Genomic DNA, 18,163 nt, shown 5'->3' on the forward strand with positions numbered 1-18,163 from the left:
GTTAAAGTGCCAACAACTGACTTGTGCTGGTGTGGTAGCAAAAGCTGAGGTGAAGACAGCAGCATTCCTGTGGAATGCTGAAATAAGGAAGGCAGTATATGCTTTGAGTGGACAATTCATGCTGCCATTTCTCTGGGAACCTGAGGAATAAAGGCAGGAGTGCCACTGGATGAGGTTTTGCTTCCGGCTGCTCACTTCCTCTTGTTTTAGGTGTTGGTATGGTAGCACACTGGCCTTAAAAACTTGTCAGTCATTGTCAAATCTCAGAGTCGGCCCAAGTCCTCAGGAGATCTGTGTGACACCTGGACAGCCCAGACTATCCAACATGAACCTCACTGGCCTCTCAGATGAAGCATCTTCTAACAAAAAGTATCTCACCTCAGGCACCTGCCTTAAATCATATTTCAGGAATTAAATAAGGGAGCGAGGTGAGAGCCAGTCCTGAGTGGCCAGGGGGTAAGGCTCTGTCAGTGGTTCTCAGCCTTCCTAAGCTGTACCCTTTAATACACTTTTTCATCTTGTAGTGACCCCTCACCATAAAATTCTTTTCCTTGCTACTTCTTAACTGTAATTTTGCTACTGTTGTGAATTGGAAATATCTGTGTTTTCCAATGGCCTTGGGTGACCCCTGTGAGAAGGTCATTCAGACCCCTGCAAAGAAGGGTCACGACCCACAGGTTGACAACTGCTACTCTCTGTGCCAGCTGCTTCATGCAACCTGCCCAAGCATTCAAGCGGAGGTACAGAGGGAAGAGATGAAAAGAACTGTTCTTTCACTCCCAAGTGTCTACGTGTGTGCATGTATGTGTATCTGCGGCAGCTGAGGTGCCCCTCAAGCTGCATATGGTGGCTCAGCTCTGGGCTGCTATACCTTGCCTGTCTGCGTCAGCTCCTCTGACAACAGGGCAAACGCTCCTGTTCATTGTTGTTTTTGACCTGGGCCCTGACTGATACGACACTACATATTTAATTAAAGTGTTTCTGGGCCAAACTTTGAGTATGATGGATTTATGCCCCCCTTATATCATGAACAAGTTTTAAACAATATGCCCACTAACTATATTTATTGTTTCAAAAAGACTTTGCCAAGCTTACTGAATCTGTACGTACGTGGGTGTCTATGTGACACACCTGACTGTACAGTCACTGAGGGGTGAAAGGTCCTGAGTCACTGCGTGGTATAAATGTGAGTGAGTTACATAATGGCTGTAGCCACGAGAAAAAAGTTTAACATCAATACGTTTCATTAGTTTTACCAACAAAAAGGATAAACTCAAAGGACTAAAAGAACAACACAAGGTCATCCCAAGAGAACAGTACTTAAAATTTATTCTTTCCTTCCTCTGTATTCATTTTCAAATGAACTTTCCATCCTTACACGTTAAGAAAAATAAACAACTGGGAACCACTCTCCACTTCTGACATGGAAGAGGCAGGTGGCTCTAGCAATAGCACAGACTACAACACAACCACTGCTCACTAGGAGGGATGGAGCGGAAAAAGCCCTCCAGTCAGCAGTGGGCGGCAGCAGAAACACTCGGCGGCTCGTAGGGCCTGGTGTCATCACTCCTCGAGTGTGTCCCAGACCATACCATGAGCTTTCCTTAGGAAACCCATCTTTCCTCAAATACATTTGTCAAAGGTTAAGAGCCACAAGGACTTTATTCATTGTTTGATCTTCTGGCGGCAGGATTTCTGAGTAGAATCTAAAATTAAAATAGAATAGAAATTTGTTATAAAACTTTTAAGAATTTTATAACTTAGCCGGGTGTTGGTGGCGCACGCCTTTAATCCCAGCACTCAGGCAGAGGCAGGAGCTCGAGGCCAGCCTGGTCTACAAAGTGAGTCCAGGACAGCCAAGAGTACACATACAGAAACAGTGTCTCGAAAAACAAAACAAACAAACAAAAAAAAAAAAAAAAAAAAAAAGAGAGAGAAGAATTTTATAATAAAGCATCGTCACAGAGCCATGTGTCTGACACTCAAGTCTTCAATGATGACACAGTTTTAGGAGGCTGTGTACCATTTAGGATATGAATCCTGGCTGAAGGAAGTGATTTGCGAAAAGCAGGAAATGAGATTTCTACGACCTGGCTTCATTTCCTGTCCCGTCTCTGCTTCCAATCTGCACAAGCATGCGAGCAGCCACTCTCCTGCCTCCACCATAAGCTACTGCAGGCAGCAGGCACACCCTGCCATGATGGACTGTCTCAAACCAAACCAAATCGTTCTTGAGCTGCCTCTTCTCGGATATTTGGTCCCTGATCAATTTTCTAACAACAGAGAACTGGGGGCCCTGCTGTGATAACCTTGGCCATGTGGTTTGGAAGGCCTTCGGCTAAAGCCTTTGCCTGAAGATCTGGGCAAGTGTGGAGCCACGGGCTAGAGAGGCTGCAAGATGCTGTGCACCAGGCTTAACGGGTGAATCCAAGAAAGATGTGATGGGGTTTCAGAGGAGACTTTGGACTTGTGACACATTAGGATCATGGAGACTTTTCAAGTTGGACTTTATTTTGCATTGAGAGACAGCCGTGAGCTGGGGTCGTGGGTGGAACCTGAAAGTCACCCACAGGAGCCAGTTGGTGGTGCTGCTGTGGGAATTTGTGACCTCTGGAGGAAGTGGGTCACTGGGGCGGGCCCACCCCGCTGCCTGCCCTTTCTCTGCTCTCTGTCTGATCCATCCAGGGCTGAGCGAGAAGCCTCGCTGTTCCTGCCGCCACGGTGAGCCTGTTCTGCCGCCATGTGTCGCTTCTCAGAGTCTTGCACACAGTGATGGGAACAGTAACTAACACAATTATCTTTACACTTCCTATCAGCTTAAGAGAACAAAAAGACCTCACTAGTGCCACACACCTGTGTAGGATATACACTCAAGCCAGCAATTACTCAGCTGACACTAGCACTGTTGTGTTTAGTTTTGAGACAGTCAGTGTCTTACTCTGTAGGCCAGGCTAGCCTGGTACTCGCTGTGTATGTACCAGTCTGGTTTCACAGTGGTGGCAAGCCTCCTGCCTATCTCATCCTGGAATTACTCGTGAGTACCACTGTATCCATTTACTATCAGTCTTTTCTATGTTGTTGTTTCTTTTTTTTTAATTTTGGTTTTTCGAGGCAGGGTTTCTCTATGTAGCCTTGGCTGTCCTGGACTCGCTTTGTAGACCAGGCTGGCCTCGAACTCATAGCGATCCGCCTGCCTCTGCCTCCCGAGTGCTGGGATTAAAGGCATGCGCCACCACGCCCGGCTTTATGTTGTTGTTTCTAAGATACAATAATACTATTTTTGACAAACACTGTGAGACTTTTTTTTACCTGCTGGTAGCCCCCCGAGTCTTTGCTGGATCATTTCTAAATGATGAATGCGTTCTGTAATGGAATGTTCTAGATCTTGAGAGGCAGTCAGGGATCTTTCTAACCTTGAATTTGGCGATGAAGTTGATCTGCAAACAAAGAACCATGTACAGGAGGAAAGAAAGAGAAAGAAACCATTACATTAACAGGTGGTGTGACAGTCAAGAGCACATGGCGGAGGGTCTAGATCAGCTGACCAGAGCCGACAGGTCTCCACTAGGGCCAATTCTCTTCATGGCCATTCTTTTTTAAAAACATTTATCTATTTATTTATTTGGTTTTTTATTTATTGTTATGTATACAGTGCTCTGCCTTCATGTACACCTGCAGGCCAGAAGAGGGCATTAGATCACGTTATAAATGATTGTCAGCCACCACATGGCTGCTGGGAATTGAACTCTGGCCCCCTGGAAGCACAGACAGTGCCCTTAACCGCTGAGCCATCCTCCAGCCCATCATGCCCATTCTTTACCACAAAGAAAGTGTTTGGCATTTGCCTATAATCCAGGGGCCCATGAATGCTAGGCAAGCACTGCACCAACTGGGCTATACTCTAGGCCTGGGTAGGTCTTCAAAATTAACATTTATGGCCGAGTATGCTGGTACACTCCTGTAATCCCAGGACTTGGGAGACAGAGCTCTGTGATTTCAAAGCTAGCCTGGTCTACACAGCAAGTTCTAGTCAGTTAGGGCTACACAGTGAGGATCTATGTCAAAACAAAACAAAATCAACTGTGCATCACTTTGCAGTCAGAGTAAGTGGCAACACTTACGTTCTATTGTGTTCATCAAACTTTGGGATTATCCTTGCTACCCTAGCTGGATTATGCCTCAGCACCCTTCACCCAGTGAAGGCCTACACTTCCCTGGGCAAAACATATCCTTGTCTAATTCCTATCCTGACCATCCATCCTGGAAGGCCCCAGTGTCCCCAGGGAACACCGTGTCCCTTTTTCCCATTCCATGAGACAAGCTCTCAAACCTCTTCAGGGTGGAGAACTTACTGAACACAGGTGATTTTTTTTTTTCTTTTCTTTTTTTCTTTTTTTTTGGGGGGTGGGGTGGGGTGGAGGAGTGGCAGAGACAGTGTCTCTCTGTGGAGCCCTGCCTGTCCTGGAACCCATTCTGTAGTCTAGGCTGGCCTTGAACTCAAGAGATCCACCTGGCTCTGCCTCCCCAGTGCTGGGATTAAAGGTGTGTGCCACCACCAGCTGGCTACAGAGGTGATCTTAGCCCCTTCCCGAATAGCACAAGATCCCCAGGCTCTTGCGGAGTCTCTGCTGTGTCCCCTGCCTTGCCATGAGCTAGGCCAAAGACAGAATTTTCAAACTCATTTCTCTGGGCAACCATACAGGAATCTGGAACTCATCGGCATCATTTCTAGCTGAAAATTCGGGAGCACCTGAACTGACCTTTCCTTGCCCAGCAAGGTGGCCGTGGATCGGGGTCTGTGCCAAGAGTCCTTGATGTGGCCCGAGGAAACGTCTCGGGTCGGCAGAGCCGCTCTGGTTTCTGATGGAGAATGCTGTCTGCGGGATATTCGATGTCCTTCCCAAGAATGATCAAACAATCAATTATTAGGAAAAGAAATGCACCTTTTCGTAGAATGGTCTATCTACCAAAGTTTTAAGCCTATTCCCAACAATTTTAAGAGTCTGAAAGGTGATTTCAAAGTATATCAAGTTGTGGTATTTTAAAGTTTTGATGACCTGCATTTTACTTGGCTGACTCTGGGCCCTGACTGCTAGTTCTACATGGGCATCCCAGGGCTGGAGAAACCTTCAGGAGGCCTTTAGGGAAGGAGGGGCAAGCATGCCATGCCTGCTCACCTGAACTGAAGGCCCTGACAAGATGGCAGCCAGTGGTGGCTTAGTGGTCCAGAGGGTAGAAGGCCTAGGCCTTCCAAGTCCTCTCAGTAGGAAGGACTTTCCTACTTGCCAACTGTAGACACTAGATAAAGACCCAGCAAAGTACCTTTCTTGTCACCTAGAGTCCATGAAGCCACTGTCACACCACCTATGAGTAGGTGGCAGCAGAGGGCTCCAGAGACACGGTGCTGCGGAGCTAACCGCTGAGCTAAAAACAACCAGGAGCGCGCGCACAGGAAGGAAGAGCAGCATAAGGAAAACTCTGCCCGGCTCTGGAGAGTACTCCAGCAGCACGGCTCAGCTCGTGCTCCTTGACTGGCGTTCGACGGTCAGGGCTGTTCCTAATGCTCTAGGGTGGCAGCACCGGCTGCCGCTTCTTTCTAGTTTTCTTACTGTGCTTTATTACATCCCCAAACCAAAACGCTCAAGAAAATGCACAAGCAGCAGGAAAGGCACGGACACTTGAGGCCCACCTTGGCGGAGGCTTTTGCCTTGTATCAGCACTCCTTTCCGATCCACTTCTTGCCATTTCTTAACCAAAAATCGTAACCTACACAGAAAGGTGACAAAATGCGTTTAAGACAAGAGGAAACAGGAATGGAAGAGACCAGACCACCAGCATGTGCCCTCCCTCCCACAGGAGACAGGCCTGACTACTGTGTGGGTGAACAAGCTCCCAATGAGCTTGCTGTGCTCTCATGCTCTACCCCTTTCTAAAGAAATCTACCCCACCCCCCACACACACTTGGGCCCCGCTCTGGTCAGCCAGCTGGTTCTGCCCACCCCCACCCACCACAGCTTACCTGCAGCCTATCACTCCAGAATTCAAGCCTGTCTGCACCACCAGAAACTGGGAAGATGCATTGCTTCTGCCTGGTTGCGTCTTCTGACTAACTCAGAGAGGCCCGTCAACTAATAGTGTAGGAAGGTAGCAGGCAGGGTGACATTACCCGGGTGCTTGACACTCCTTTTAGCATGGCTCTCCTGACAAGTGGCATGACTGTAACTTTCCTCTTTGTGGTGTGACAAACTATAGATTATTCCAAAAAAAAATGACCACCAGGCTCGGGAAACTCCCAAATAGAATTCAGTTTAGCCTAGAACTTTTGATCCTCCCTCGGCCTCCTGAGTGCTGGGATGACAGGCCTGTGCCACCATACCCAGGACAGCATGAATTCGTTCATTTATTTATTTGTAGTATATTGGCCTGACATGCTGCTGGCATGGAGATCTAAGGAATGGGATGCCCAGAAACTAGAGTGATGAACGGCTGTGACTGACATGTAGGTTCAAGTTCTGAGAGCCGGACACTAAGTAAACAGACTTCTTTTCGTTGTTGTTGTTTTGTTTTCTGTTTTTTTTTTTTTTTTTTTTTTGAGACAGGGCTTCTCTATGTAGCCTTGACTGTCCTAGACCTGCTTTGTAGACCAGGCTGGCCTCGAACTCACAGAGATCTGCCTGCCTCTGCCTCCCGAGTGCTGGGATTACAGACATATGCCATCACGCCCAGCTACAGTATGACTTCTCAAAGACAACTGTCATATTTTCTTTAAGGTCACAAGTGCCATTGGTATTAAAAGAGAAAACCATAGTTTTAAGGACTAAAGCCACTGCCTAGGCAACACAAGTGCAGTGCCAACTGGCTTGGAGGTGGGGCGTTTACCTCAATACTGCGATGACTACCCGAACGGCAGTGCGGAACTTGGTAAAAGGACGTGATGTAGTGATGCTTTTGTCTGCTTTGGAAGGGAACACCCCCAGGTGAGCGATCATGGAGAGCGTTTCCTGTTCAGAATCCTGGAAGCCGCCAATAAGCAGTAAGAGGTACTTCTTCTGATAAATCAGAGCTTTTCTAAAGCTCTCCGCCCGGAGATAGTGCAGGTACAGCTTCTCCATCTGCAAGGAAGACAGAGAGAGATTCAGGAAGCAGGCACACTCCCCATCCCCTCTGCTCAGAACAGGTACAGCTGCTCATGACAAACAAACAAACAAACAAACAAACAAAACAAAACTAAATTGGATTGTACTTTCAGTCATCGGTCATCTATGCACATCTGCTAACAGCCCCCCCGCCCCCCTTAAAAAGCCACCTGTCCATCAGACAAAAGTCTAGAGAGGAAAAACCTCTCCACAACACTCTCAAATGAGCCCCACGAAGACCAGTGGATTTCCACTCAAGTACTGTCTAAACTGCGTCTCAGGGGCCAGGATATCCTCGTTGGTTCCACGGATGATCAGGGCGGTAGGCAGAACTGTGTGAAACTACAGAGCTGGATCCAAACCTGAAAAGCACTTTTCCCTCAGGAGCAAAGACTTGCTTAGCCTATGGAAGCCGCCTCCTGAAGCCTTGAGCATGACACATTTACTCCAGGGTTAGAGCAAACATGCTGTGTACAACTAAACCCAGCTTTATGCTGACTTCCTTTCTTATCTGACCGCTAGGGCAGCGGGGTCTTCTCCTGGAAAGAAGTCTGTTTGATCTATGTGTCAAAAGACACCAAGCAAACAAGAACCTTGAACTAGCCCTGGCTTAGACATGGCGGCCGCTCTGAACCCCTAGTCTGCGTGGCTTACTTTGATATTGCAGATATTTGCTTCCCCGCTCATAGTCTGTGTGGGCCACTCTGGGTCTGAGTGTTGTAGACAACTCTGCAAAACTGGCCCATCTGGCTTCCGTAGAGACTTGCTTTGCCTCTGTAAAAACAAAACAAAACAAAACAAAACCCATAGCTGGCAACTCTCAGAGCTTTTCTTTTCCATGGGGGAAGGGTACAGGCTCGTACCTGCAGGTTTAGGTCACAGATAAACCTTAGGTGGTGTTCCTTGGAATTTTTAAAGGGGGGAGGGGGCCTCTCACTGGGGTCTGGGGTTTACCAATCAGGCTAGGCTAGTTGGCTAGTTAGCCCCAGATAGCCACTAGTTTCCCTCAGCACAGGGATTACAAGTGCATATACCACTATGATCTGCCTGTCTGTCGGTTGGTTTTGAGACCCCGGTCTCACTGTGCAGCTCTTGAGAGCCTGGAATTTGATGTGTTGACCTGGCTGGCCTCTGCCTCCTCAGCGCTGGGACTGCAGGTGTGTGCCACCTCACCTGGCTCCTATCTGGCTGGTGATGGAGCTCAGGGTTTCATGCCTGCGTAGCAAGCACTTTGCTAACTGAGCCATCTCCTAAGTGGATAAGAACATCCTGAGATAGACAGTAATGCAAGAGACGACACAGCTACTGTGCCAAGATGAAAGAAAAGGTCATGCTCACACACCTCGTTTCTCCCACAGCTGGCCGAGGACTACCGTGGTGGTAGCCTGCCACAGACAAGGATAGGAACTGGGAAATTGTCTCCCAAGGGCCAGGATCCAGTGAAGGCATTACCAGCCACAGCGGTCACATGCCATGTGCTGTCCCTTGTCACACTGGGCATCCTTTCCGCTCTGCTCAAGTCATCTTGTAAGGTTAACACTTCTAGGGTAGCTACCTTTCATTTACTGAACTATCTCTGCACAAAAGGAACATTTTAATAAGAACAAACCAGGAATGTTTGGCGGCTCCATGTCTCAGACCTGGCCCAACAGCTGGGGACAGGAATCAAAACCATGGCCATCAACACATGGCTCACCAGGAGGACAGTCAGGGGCCAAGGCGGGCCCCATTAGGAAAAGGGAAAGACAGCCTGATCTGTGGGAACTGTCAGAGTCACTGCTGGAAAGAACTGCTCTGGCAAAGCGAGTCACCTTGAACATAAAGAACGGATAGACGAGCATCTCCTCACCACTAACGGTGGCAGCGCCCACAAAAGCTCAGCGCGTTTCGTTTCACAGGACACTCTAAACCAGGAGCCTCAAGATACACAGAGCGGAGCAGGAGAGGGCTCTGGACCGAGGCTGCCATCAGCCCCCTGGCACTTCCTGGTTCCTCCCTCCAGCAACGGTGGGTCTGGGCGATCAGGCACAAAGCCACGAGTAGACTTTTCTTTACCTCCATCTACCAGCAAGACCTGAGAGCGAAGGACCCCAGACACAATGGAGAGGAGACAGAGAATCACCCACGACCCTGTGACTGGCAGGACGAAGCGGGAATCAATCCAGTTCGGCTGTGGACAAATTTGGCAGCACTATCTTGCACACGTGCTGGATGGACAGGGTAGAGCACGCCTCTCCCCCAAGCTGGCTACAAACGCTCACCAAGAGAGAAAGAGAGAACACTGGGTCTGCTTAAAGGGGATAAAAGTACTCAAAATCTTTCTCTGACCATAGTGGACTTGAGACCTAACACATCAGAACATGGGAAGACCCTCCATGTTTGTGGATTTTAAGAATTAATATCTTAGCTGGGCGTGGTGGCACACTCCTTTAATCCCAGCACTCGGGAGGCTGAGGCAGGAGGATCGCTGTGAGTTCACGGCCAGCCTGGTATACAAAATGAGTCCAGGACAGCCAAGGCTACACAGAGAAACCCTGTCTTGAAAAAAACAAAAACAAACAAAAGAATTAATATCTTTGTTAGATCTCAAACCTGGGCCAAATCTCACTCAGTACGTGTGGCTCCTCCCAGCATTCCTCACCCTACCCCCTACCCTAAATCTCTCCCTCTCAGTCCCACCCAAATCCATCTCCTCTTCTCCGCCTGATCCACATGGAACTCGGCCGGCCGTTTTGGCTACACTGCTCTCTCGGTCACGGGCTCCTCTCTTGCTCCTCCTCCCTCTCCTCTCATGGTCTGGTTTAGTCTGCCGACTGTGTCCGCCTGGACTCTTACCTCTGCCTGCTCTCTCCCTTATATCTGCAACAAAAATCCTCTCCATACTTGAGGGAGTATTCATGACCTCCTCCCATTATTTCATTTTTTTCTTTATCTTGTGAAACTAGCCATCCTACCAACAGCAATCTACAAAGTCAATGTAACTTGAACCAAAATCTCAGTGTCGCTCTTCGCAGATACAGGAGAGAGCGAGCTCCATCTTGAGCAAGAAGCGCACAGCAGAAAGTATCACAAGTGATGGAAATAACACGGTGCTGTAGAAGACGCTGGACAATGCACAGTACAAAGGCCTGACTAATAGATTTCCTTAGGAAATGTGAAGTCATACAGAGAACAATTTAGCTACAGGAGTGCTGCCTCCAAAATACCCCAGAGACAAGTAAGCAGGGTGCTGACCAGGCCTGTCGGAGATAAGAGAAATTTAGGATGCCAGGAGGTAAATGTTTGTTCACCAGGATTCACCAGCCAGTAGGCGACAGTCCTCCAACAAAGGAAACAGCCCTGACATACAAGCAGCTATTAGCCCCGTTCCTGTAACAGAAGTCACGGCTCCAGAGGGCAGCTCAAGGGCAGCACCACTAAGTCCTTTGTGCTCTTAGGAGGAAAAACATAATTCTGCCATGTGGGCAGGATGACCGGGGCAACTATACAAAAAGGGAACAACACTGGTGGACTTGAAATTATTCTGGCCATATGTAGTATCTCTTCTGTGTAAACCTCCTATCTGCTAAGCAGCCAGTCTCCTATCTGTTTACATTTTTTTTTTTCAAAGTGTAATCTGGTCCTGAGCTTGAAAGAGATTTAAGGACGGCCTGTTTATATTTGTGGACTGCATAAGCCTAAAATGTATGTAAAATCTTGTATTCTCGGCCAGCTCCATTTTGAACCTTAGCCCCAGCAGGACAAGGGCTAATAAAGAGCTTTTCCTTCTTCCCGGATTTCTCACTGTTTACTTCTGTAAACAGCCGTACCGGGACATGCCAGAAACTCTGATGGAACGGAGCCGAGAACCCAGATACAAGCCCATTCAATTATAGCTATGACAGCTACTTGAATTTTTTATTTTTAAACAAGGATGCCAAAAGTATACAATGGAGAAAAGACAGCATCTTCAACAAATGGTATCGGGTAATCTGAAATAATATCAACATGCAAAAGAATAAAACTATGTCACTATCTCTCACTTTGCCCAAAGCTCAACTCCAAATGCACCAGACCCCTGCGTAAGACACGGTACTCTACACCTACTGCAAGAGGAAAAAGAAGGGCGTATGCTTCAACACAAAGGTATGGGTGATGCTCTTCTGACCAGCACCCTGCAGCACAGGAAAATAAAAGAAAACAAACAACGGACAAAGAGGCTCTCAAGAAATTAAAGTTTCTGCATTACAAAGCAAAGTGCCAATCAAGTGAAGAGGCAGCCCACAGAATGAAAGAAGAATCTCTGCCTGCTACAGATCCAAGAAGCTTAGAGTCAGAACAAAGGACCCAAAAAAAACTAAGCAGCAAGAAAACAAAACACTGGCTAAGAACTAAACAAAGAATTCGCAAAAGAAGACATAGAAATGGCTTAGGAAACAATTCTTGAGTGTTCAACATCCTTAGCCCGTAGGGAAATGCAGGTTGAAACAACTTTAAGGCTTATCTCACCCCAATCAGAGTGACTATCACAAAGAACACCAACACCAGCAGACACAGGAGCGAATACAGGAGAACGGGAGCCCCAGACACTAGTGCGGCTACTTTGAACATCGGTGTGGAAGTTTACATACACCTGGGCACATACACAAAGAATCCATACATTACAGATAGGTACCATATAGGTAGCAGTGAACACACCATGTTCACTGCTGCTCTAGTCACAACAGCTGGCAAATGGCCAAGTGGCCAACGACCTATGAGCAGATAAAGAACGTGGTACAGATACGCAATGGCATTTTATTCAGCTTTAAAGGTAAGTGAAGTTGTGAAGTTTGCAGGGAACTGGATGGAACTGAGGTAACCCAGGCCAGAGGACAGGTGCAGGGTGTTCTCTCACGGGCAGATTCTAGCTCCAACTCTTCAGTGCTATTTGTTAAACGGCGAGTACCTGTGGCAGCCAGGAGATCAGGAAGGACACAGAGGACGTACAGGGGGTGTTGTGGGTAGGAAGGGTTAGGCTGGGAGGAAGGAGGATGTAGGGAAGACAGGTAGGGGATGCTTGTGCTGGGTAAGTCCAGGAGAAACAACCAGACAAACAGAAGAACAGTAAGAGGCCATGTGGAAACTTGCTGTTGTGAAACCGAAAAATACAAAAAGGGAAATACCTTTTTAAAGGAAAGACACAAACAAAAAGGATCATTCTTAAAACCAATAAAGGGCATTTGAGGAACTAGCCAAGGCAAACATCCTTTTTAATGGAGAAAGGCTTACTAGGGACCAAGGCTGGCCAGACCAAGGCCATTCCTACTTGGCAACGCACTGGAAATCCTAGGAAGGGTAACGAGAGACACACAAGACATTCAAACTGAAGAATGACAGAGCCAAATAAGGGCGTGCCTGCCCTCAACACTACTCTGCCAAACACTGGTCAAGTGATGGGACCTTTCAGGCTAGATCAGACTCTGCTAATGCTGACGTCATTTAGCAGCCCCTTGCCCTCCAGGACCAGCTGCCATTTAGTTAGCATGGGCAGCCACGGGCTTTCAGAGATCTTGCCTCTTGTGAAGTATGTTATGTAATGCTAACTTTCACTGCTGTGCAGATTTGGGAAAGTATTTAGAAAGACAGAAAAATAGCCATTAGTGACTTTGGACAGATTCCCTATGGAAGTTGGACAAGGAACTCTCATTAGCCAGGAAGTTGTTGAGTGAAAATCCCACTGCTAGTGGTGGGCTATTTCCCCATGAGCTGTTGGTCTAGGAAGTCAAAACACACATAGGCTGTCGCCATTACCCTTGTTGCATGCTAGAACTAGATGGTTAACACCCTATTCATGAAGACACCGTATATGCTAATAGTCCTGCCCAGTTATAGCTCTTGCATGGTGCCAACAAGCCAAGCAAGATGTACTTGCTAGTACAATAGTGACCTGAGTGTTATATATACAACCAACTGCTTTCCAGTTGGATTTAAGGCCTATAGAAGGCACTCATATCTGGTACTCAGGGCAAAAGTCAGGGCAAAAGTCAGTGGCTGGGGAGGTCAAAAACACCAGTGAGAAGGAAGGTCACAGCTACTATTTTATTAAACAGATATGATGTGCCTGTCAACCTCCCTTCAACATTTATGATTATGCCCACCATCATGAAGGAATCCCCCCCCAAGGGGTGGCTACTGTAAGCTCCCAAGAATAAGTGGTTTTTGATGTAGCATAGTGGTCCAAAACAAAATAATAAATGAAAACACACACACACACACACACACACACACACACACACACTACTCCCTCCAATGCAGAAGGAACTCTGGGAGAAGAGGGGACAGAAAAAACTTAAGAGCAAGAAGAGAGGGTAGATTATCTTGTGTAGCCACTTCTTCCAAAGTCAAGCTTTCTCTCCCAGAAAGAGGAGAAACGCTCAAACAACCTACAAGGCTCAGAAAGTTCAGAAAGTTACAAGATTCACAAGGCTCCTTCCCAAGGTTATAAAATCAGTAAACAGTGGCTGAGGAGAGGAGCTTAGCCTGCCAGGAGAGCTGTCTGCAACCATGCTCCCATAACTAGCCCCAACAAACACACTGGCTCTCCAAGACGAACTTGGATGGAACTTTCTCTGGCCTGTCAAAAATTGGTATGCTACCTAGGATTGAGTTATTTGTTCATGTCTCTCCAGGAAAACTCCTGCATATAGGACCTCGTATGAGCTAGGCAGACGGTCACTGAGCTACATCCTTAGCTCTGATATATTTTTATCTGTTCATCAGCTGATAGACACTACTTGAACTCTTTCTACCTTTGGATAAGACTATTATTGTAAAGTTTCATGTATACGTTTTAATGTATATAACAAACTTCTTTGTACTGTCTTTTTTTCTCTTGGGTAAATACCTGAAAGTGGAATTTTTGAGAGATCTTTTGAGAAACTGTGAGACTACGTTACCAAATAATTGCATTTTACAGTCTCACGCAATCCTTTACACACTCACCTATAGAGCTAATGCAACCTAATTTTTTAAAAAAGTAAGAGTCCATAATTTTATAGAGAAATCAATAACAACTAGAACTGCCCAGCAACTTGAAAACAAACAGAATTTGGAAACAGTAGAAGGTCTTGAAGGCTGGAGCCCCAGGTCTCAGAAGCAGTGGATCGTAGCGGCAGCAGCAAGGACATATTTCAGCCTGCAGCTGAAGTCCGCAGGCTGGGAGGCTGTCACAGGCTGAGGAGCAGGGCTGAAGCCCTGAGAGGTGAGGTCGTTTCCTACTTATGGCAGAAGCTCATGCACCCTGAACCATGACAGGTGCTGAGGGCAGTCTTCCTGCTCTTCCTCTTTCAGTGGGCAATCCAATGAGCCTGTCTGTCTATCCAGAGCTCTGCACAAACTATGGCAGCCTTTGACTGGATGAACATGTGTGGCACAACAGGACATTTTGTACCCCAAGAGTGGCCACCAGTTTCTGGTTGCTATGACAATGTTGCCATGACCTGTGCCAGCTACCATAATCCCCACCTGGAGCCAGGTCTACCGTACCATCGTAGTTAGGACAGTCTGACCTTGTGGGCTTCCACCTGCTCCAGCCCTGACTGCAGCAGAGGGGCTTGCACGCTTCGTTCTTTGCCACTCACTGACAGGGGGCTGTCCACTTGATCTCGGAAGGGGGTTGTCAGATGCAATTTGCCATCGGTAGCTCCGTGATAGCTCAGTAGGGCTTAAGCCTCCAGGTATTACAAAGCTCTGTCTGGTCTGGGGCCGCTCTGACTGCATCACTGACTGACTCAGGATAGGACAACCCAGCAGAGAAAGGCCAATCTTTTCAGCACATGCGCAGAACAAGGGGCTCCATACACGCGGCTATACCCTCAAACAGAAACAAACTCAGAGTGAAATCACAGACTCAAAACTAAAAATTTCTAGAAAGAACAAATTAATATACTGGATTCAAGAATCAGGAACCTTTGTTTTGCAAAGGAGACCATTTTGAGAAGCATACAGCACAGATCAGCAGACAATATTTCGCATATCTGAGAAAGGAACTGACATAGTAGCTAGCTCTCTGTAGGCGGGAAGGTATAGGGGCCCACAGTGAAAAATGCAAGTTGCTGACATATGCTGCAATGAGAACAGATACTGAGGTTATAAGAAAGATTAAGGGTTAAAATGAAAAAGCCTGAGCCAGGTGTGGTAGCACAAGCCTGTAATCACTCAAGGAGGCAGAGGCAGGTGTATCTCTGTGAGTTCGAGGCTAGCTTGGTCTACAAAGCAAGTCCAGGACAGCCAGGGCTACACAGAGAAACTCTGTCTCGAAAAACCAGAAACCTAAAGAAAAAAAAAAAAAGTCAGAGCACAAGATAACCAAATTCAGCAGGTTAAGAGACAGAAAGGAGCCAGGCATGGTGGCACACGCCTGCAATCCCAGCACTGGGGAGGCAGATGCAGGTGGATCTCTGTGAGTTCGAGGCCAGCCTGGTCTACAAAGAGAGTCTAGGACAGCCAAGGCTACACAGAGAAACCCTGTCTCGAAAAACAAAACAAAACAAAAAGACAGAAACGGTTCAGCTGGTCTCCCTGAAACTCCCTTCTTTGAGGAACTAATGTACCTTCTAACGTAGCAAACTGTAGTAGGCTAGACTGTAAGCATGGGTGGCTGGAGCCATGCTCAGCAGTTGAGAACACTGCTACTAGCCGTTTCTCCAAAGGACTCCCAGCACCCATTCGGCAGCTCATAAGTGTTCATGATTCCAGTTGCTGGGGACCTAATGGCTTCTTCTGGCTTCCAAGGTCACTAAGCATGCATGTGGTGCACAGACATTTATGCAGGCAAAACATCCATACACATTAAAATAATAAATAAATTATAAAGTAAAGGTGGCATCTGCCTCCATCTACTTCAAGAAAGAGACCCGAGAGCACCCCGTAGACAAAGCATTCGGTAGGAACAATTACACCTACTTCTTAGTAGCTCTGAGAATGAGGAGACTTTAGTTTAATTAGCGACCCTTGAGACATCTGCAAAGTTGAGGGAAGGAACAGTCAGTGGCAAACAGCCAGCACACAGTCAAGGCCAACATTAAGTAAGAGCCGGAGATGGACAAGGGGAAAGGGGTTCAGTGTTTAAGGACCCCTAAGTGGGTAGGGAGCACATTAAGAGAACACTGTCACCTCCTTGGTCAGGCCTAGGAGACATGCATGGAGCATGCTGTTGGCTCAGCCCATGACAGTTCAGAGAATTAACCAATTTCTTGTCCAATTTCAGCTATCACTCTCGAAAAACTTATAGACGAAAAGGTTAGAGGTCTTTTCTCTCTAGGGAACCTCTCCCACTCCCAAGAGTTTCTTTCAATTTCCTTAATTTCTCACATTTCTTCCTCTTTTTTCTTAAAGCTTGCTGTCACTTTGTTTACTCTGGCAACTGTGTCCTAAATCTTCACTGGTGTTGGACAACACATAGGGTGGCCACTACTCGGGTATCATTTTGGATAAGTTAATTGAGTTTCTGGCCTGAGAATGGTCCTGCCCCACTCAAAAGTATTGCATTAGTCATACCTAAACTATAAAGCTCAACACTCAAGCAAGAAAACGAAGTCCAACCCAAAAAATAGGCAAAAGCCTAAGAGTCACATCACCAAAAAGACACACAGATGACAGAAGAGACACAGAGTACACTAAGTCGTCAAGAACAGGGACACTGAGACTACAGTGAGATACCATGTCATACATGTCATACGTGTTAACCCAGACAGGAAACCTAGATCATAAAATTCAGACCTTCACTTCCTTGGAAGGTGAGCAACACAGTGCCGCTGAGGAATGGCAAGGTCACCCCTGGTTATTATTTTAACAGAGAAATGAAAGCTGTCGACATAATGCAAGTACAGCCTCAGTACCTGTAGGAGTCAGAGCTGAGAACGGTTCATGTGCACATGAGTAGACAACCCGTTACACAAATGCTCGCTCGGCAGTAAACAAAACCAGCTCTTGGTACGTAAAGAGTCAGGATGCATATCAGACCCATGGGAGAGCTGTGAGAGAGACCCAATCGCAAAGTGACACACTCTGGTGTCCCTGACATGCTAAAGGCCCGAGGTCAGGGCCTGCTGGCACTGGAGTGGACCAGGTGCCCTTGTTCCTTTGAGGGCTGGCCTTGGCCTGCATTTTGCTATTGTGGCTGTCACAAAGATAACACAAATTCCATGCATGGGTGAAAACTTGTATGGTATCATAGCAAAACTACAAACTTTACTACATAGAATTTTTTTTAAAGTTTTCATTATAAAGATGTAAATCACCAGCTAGAAAACCTTAAACAGAAAAAAAACCAAACAAACAAAAACCCCAAAACCCAACAGTAACCACGTCATTAGTATAGAGTCAAATGAAACCAGAAGCCGATCAGTTATTGCAGTCTCAACCTAAGTTTCCTTTTCGGAGCGTATACAGATGCTATGTAGTAGCCAGGACGACATGGGACACTGAGTGTGTGTGCCTGAAGTAGAAAATTTGATGCTACAATATCAAACACCAAAGTGCTGGGTAGTTGACTAGACTCAGGTGGGTAAAGGGCTTGCTACAAACAGGAGGACCTGAGTGGAAACCAGCACAGCAGTGCACATATGCAATCCCAGCGTCAGGGAGGGAGAGGCCAGAGGGTGTCTGGGCCATGCTGGCCAGGCTGTCTACCTGAACTGTGGGCTCCAGGTTGAATGAGGGACTTTGTTTCAAAAGGTAAGATGGAGAGCAAGCGAGGAAGACACTTCTGGCTCCAGCCTGAACGAGGTGCACAAACACACACACACACACACACACACACACACACACACACACACACACACACACACGAGGTGCACACACACACACACACACACACACACACACACACACACACACACACACACACACACACCCCAAAACACTGAACACTGGGCACGATGGCACATTACTGTACGCACTGCACTTGGAATATTGACAGAAGGGTCAGAAGTTCAAGGTCAGCTGCAGTTGTTGAGGGAGTTTAAAGCCACCCAGGGCTGTGGTATAGGGCCAGTGGGCAGGTG

At 47.1% G+C, this 18,163-nt stretch overlaps 1 protein-coding gene across 1 annotated transcript in view; it reads right to left on the minus strand.

The window, feature by feature from the left end:
- Positions 1-1,192: 1,192 nt before the first annotated feature.
- Positions 1,193-18,163, minus strand: part of Pcnt (pericentrin) — a 109,614-nt gene continuing 92,643 nt past the window's right edge. The window contains 6 exon segments of the mRNA XM_051153263.1: positions 1,193-1,706; positions 3,310-3,437; positions 4,761-4,896; positions 5,690-5,766; positions 6,880-7,112; positions 7,791-7,910. Of these exon segments, the coding sequence (XP_051009220.1) occupies positions 1,666-1,706; positions 3,310-3,437; positions 4,761-4,896; positions 5,690-5,766; positions 6,880-7,112; positions 7,791-7,910 (735 nt within the window). The 3' untranslated portion in view covers positions 1,193-1,665.

The sequence above is a fragment of the Acomys russatus genome, chromosome 11 (assembly GCF_903995435.1).
Source record: "Acomys russatus chromosome 11, mAcoRus1.1, whole genome shotgun sequence".
Lineage (NCBI taxonomy): Eukaryota > Metazoa > Chordata > Mammalia > Rodentia > Muridae > Acomys > Acomys russatus.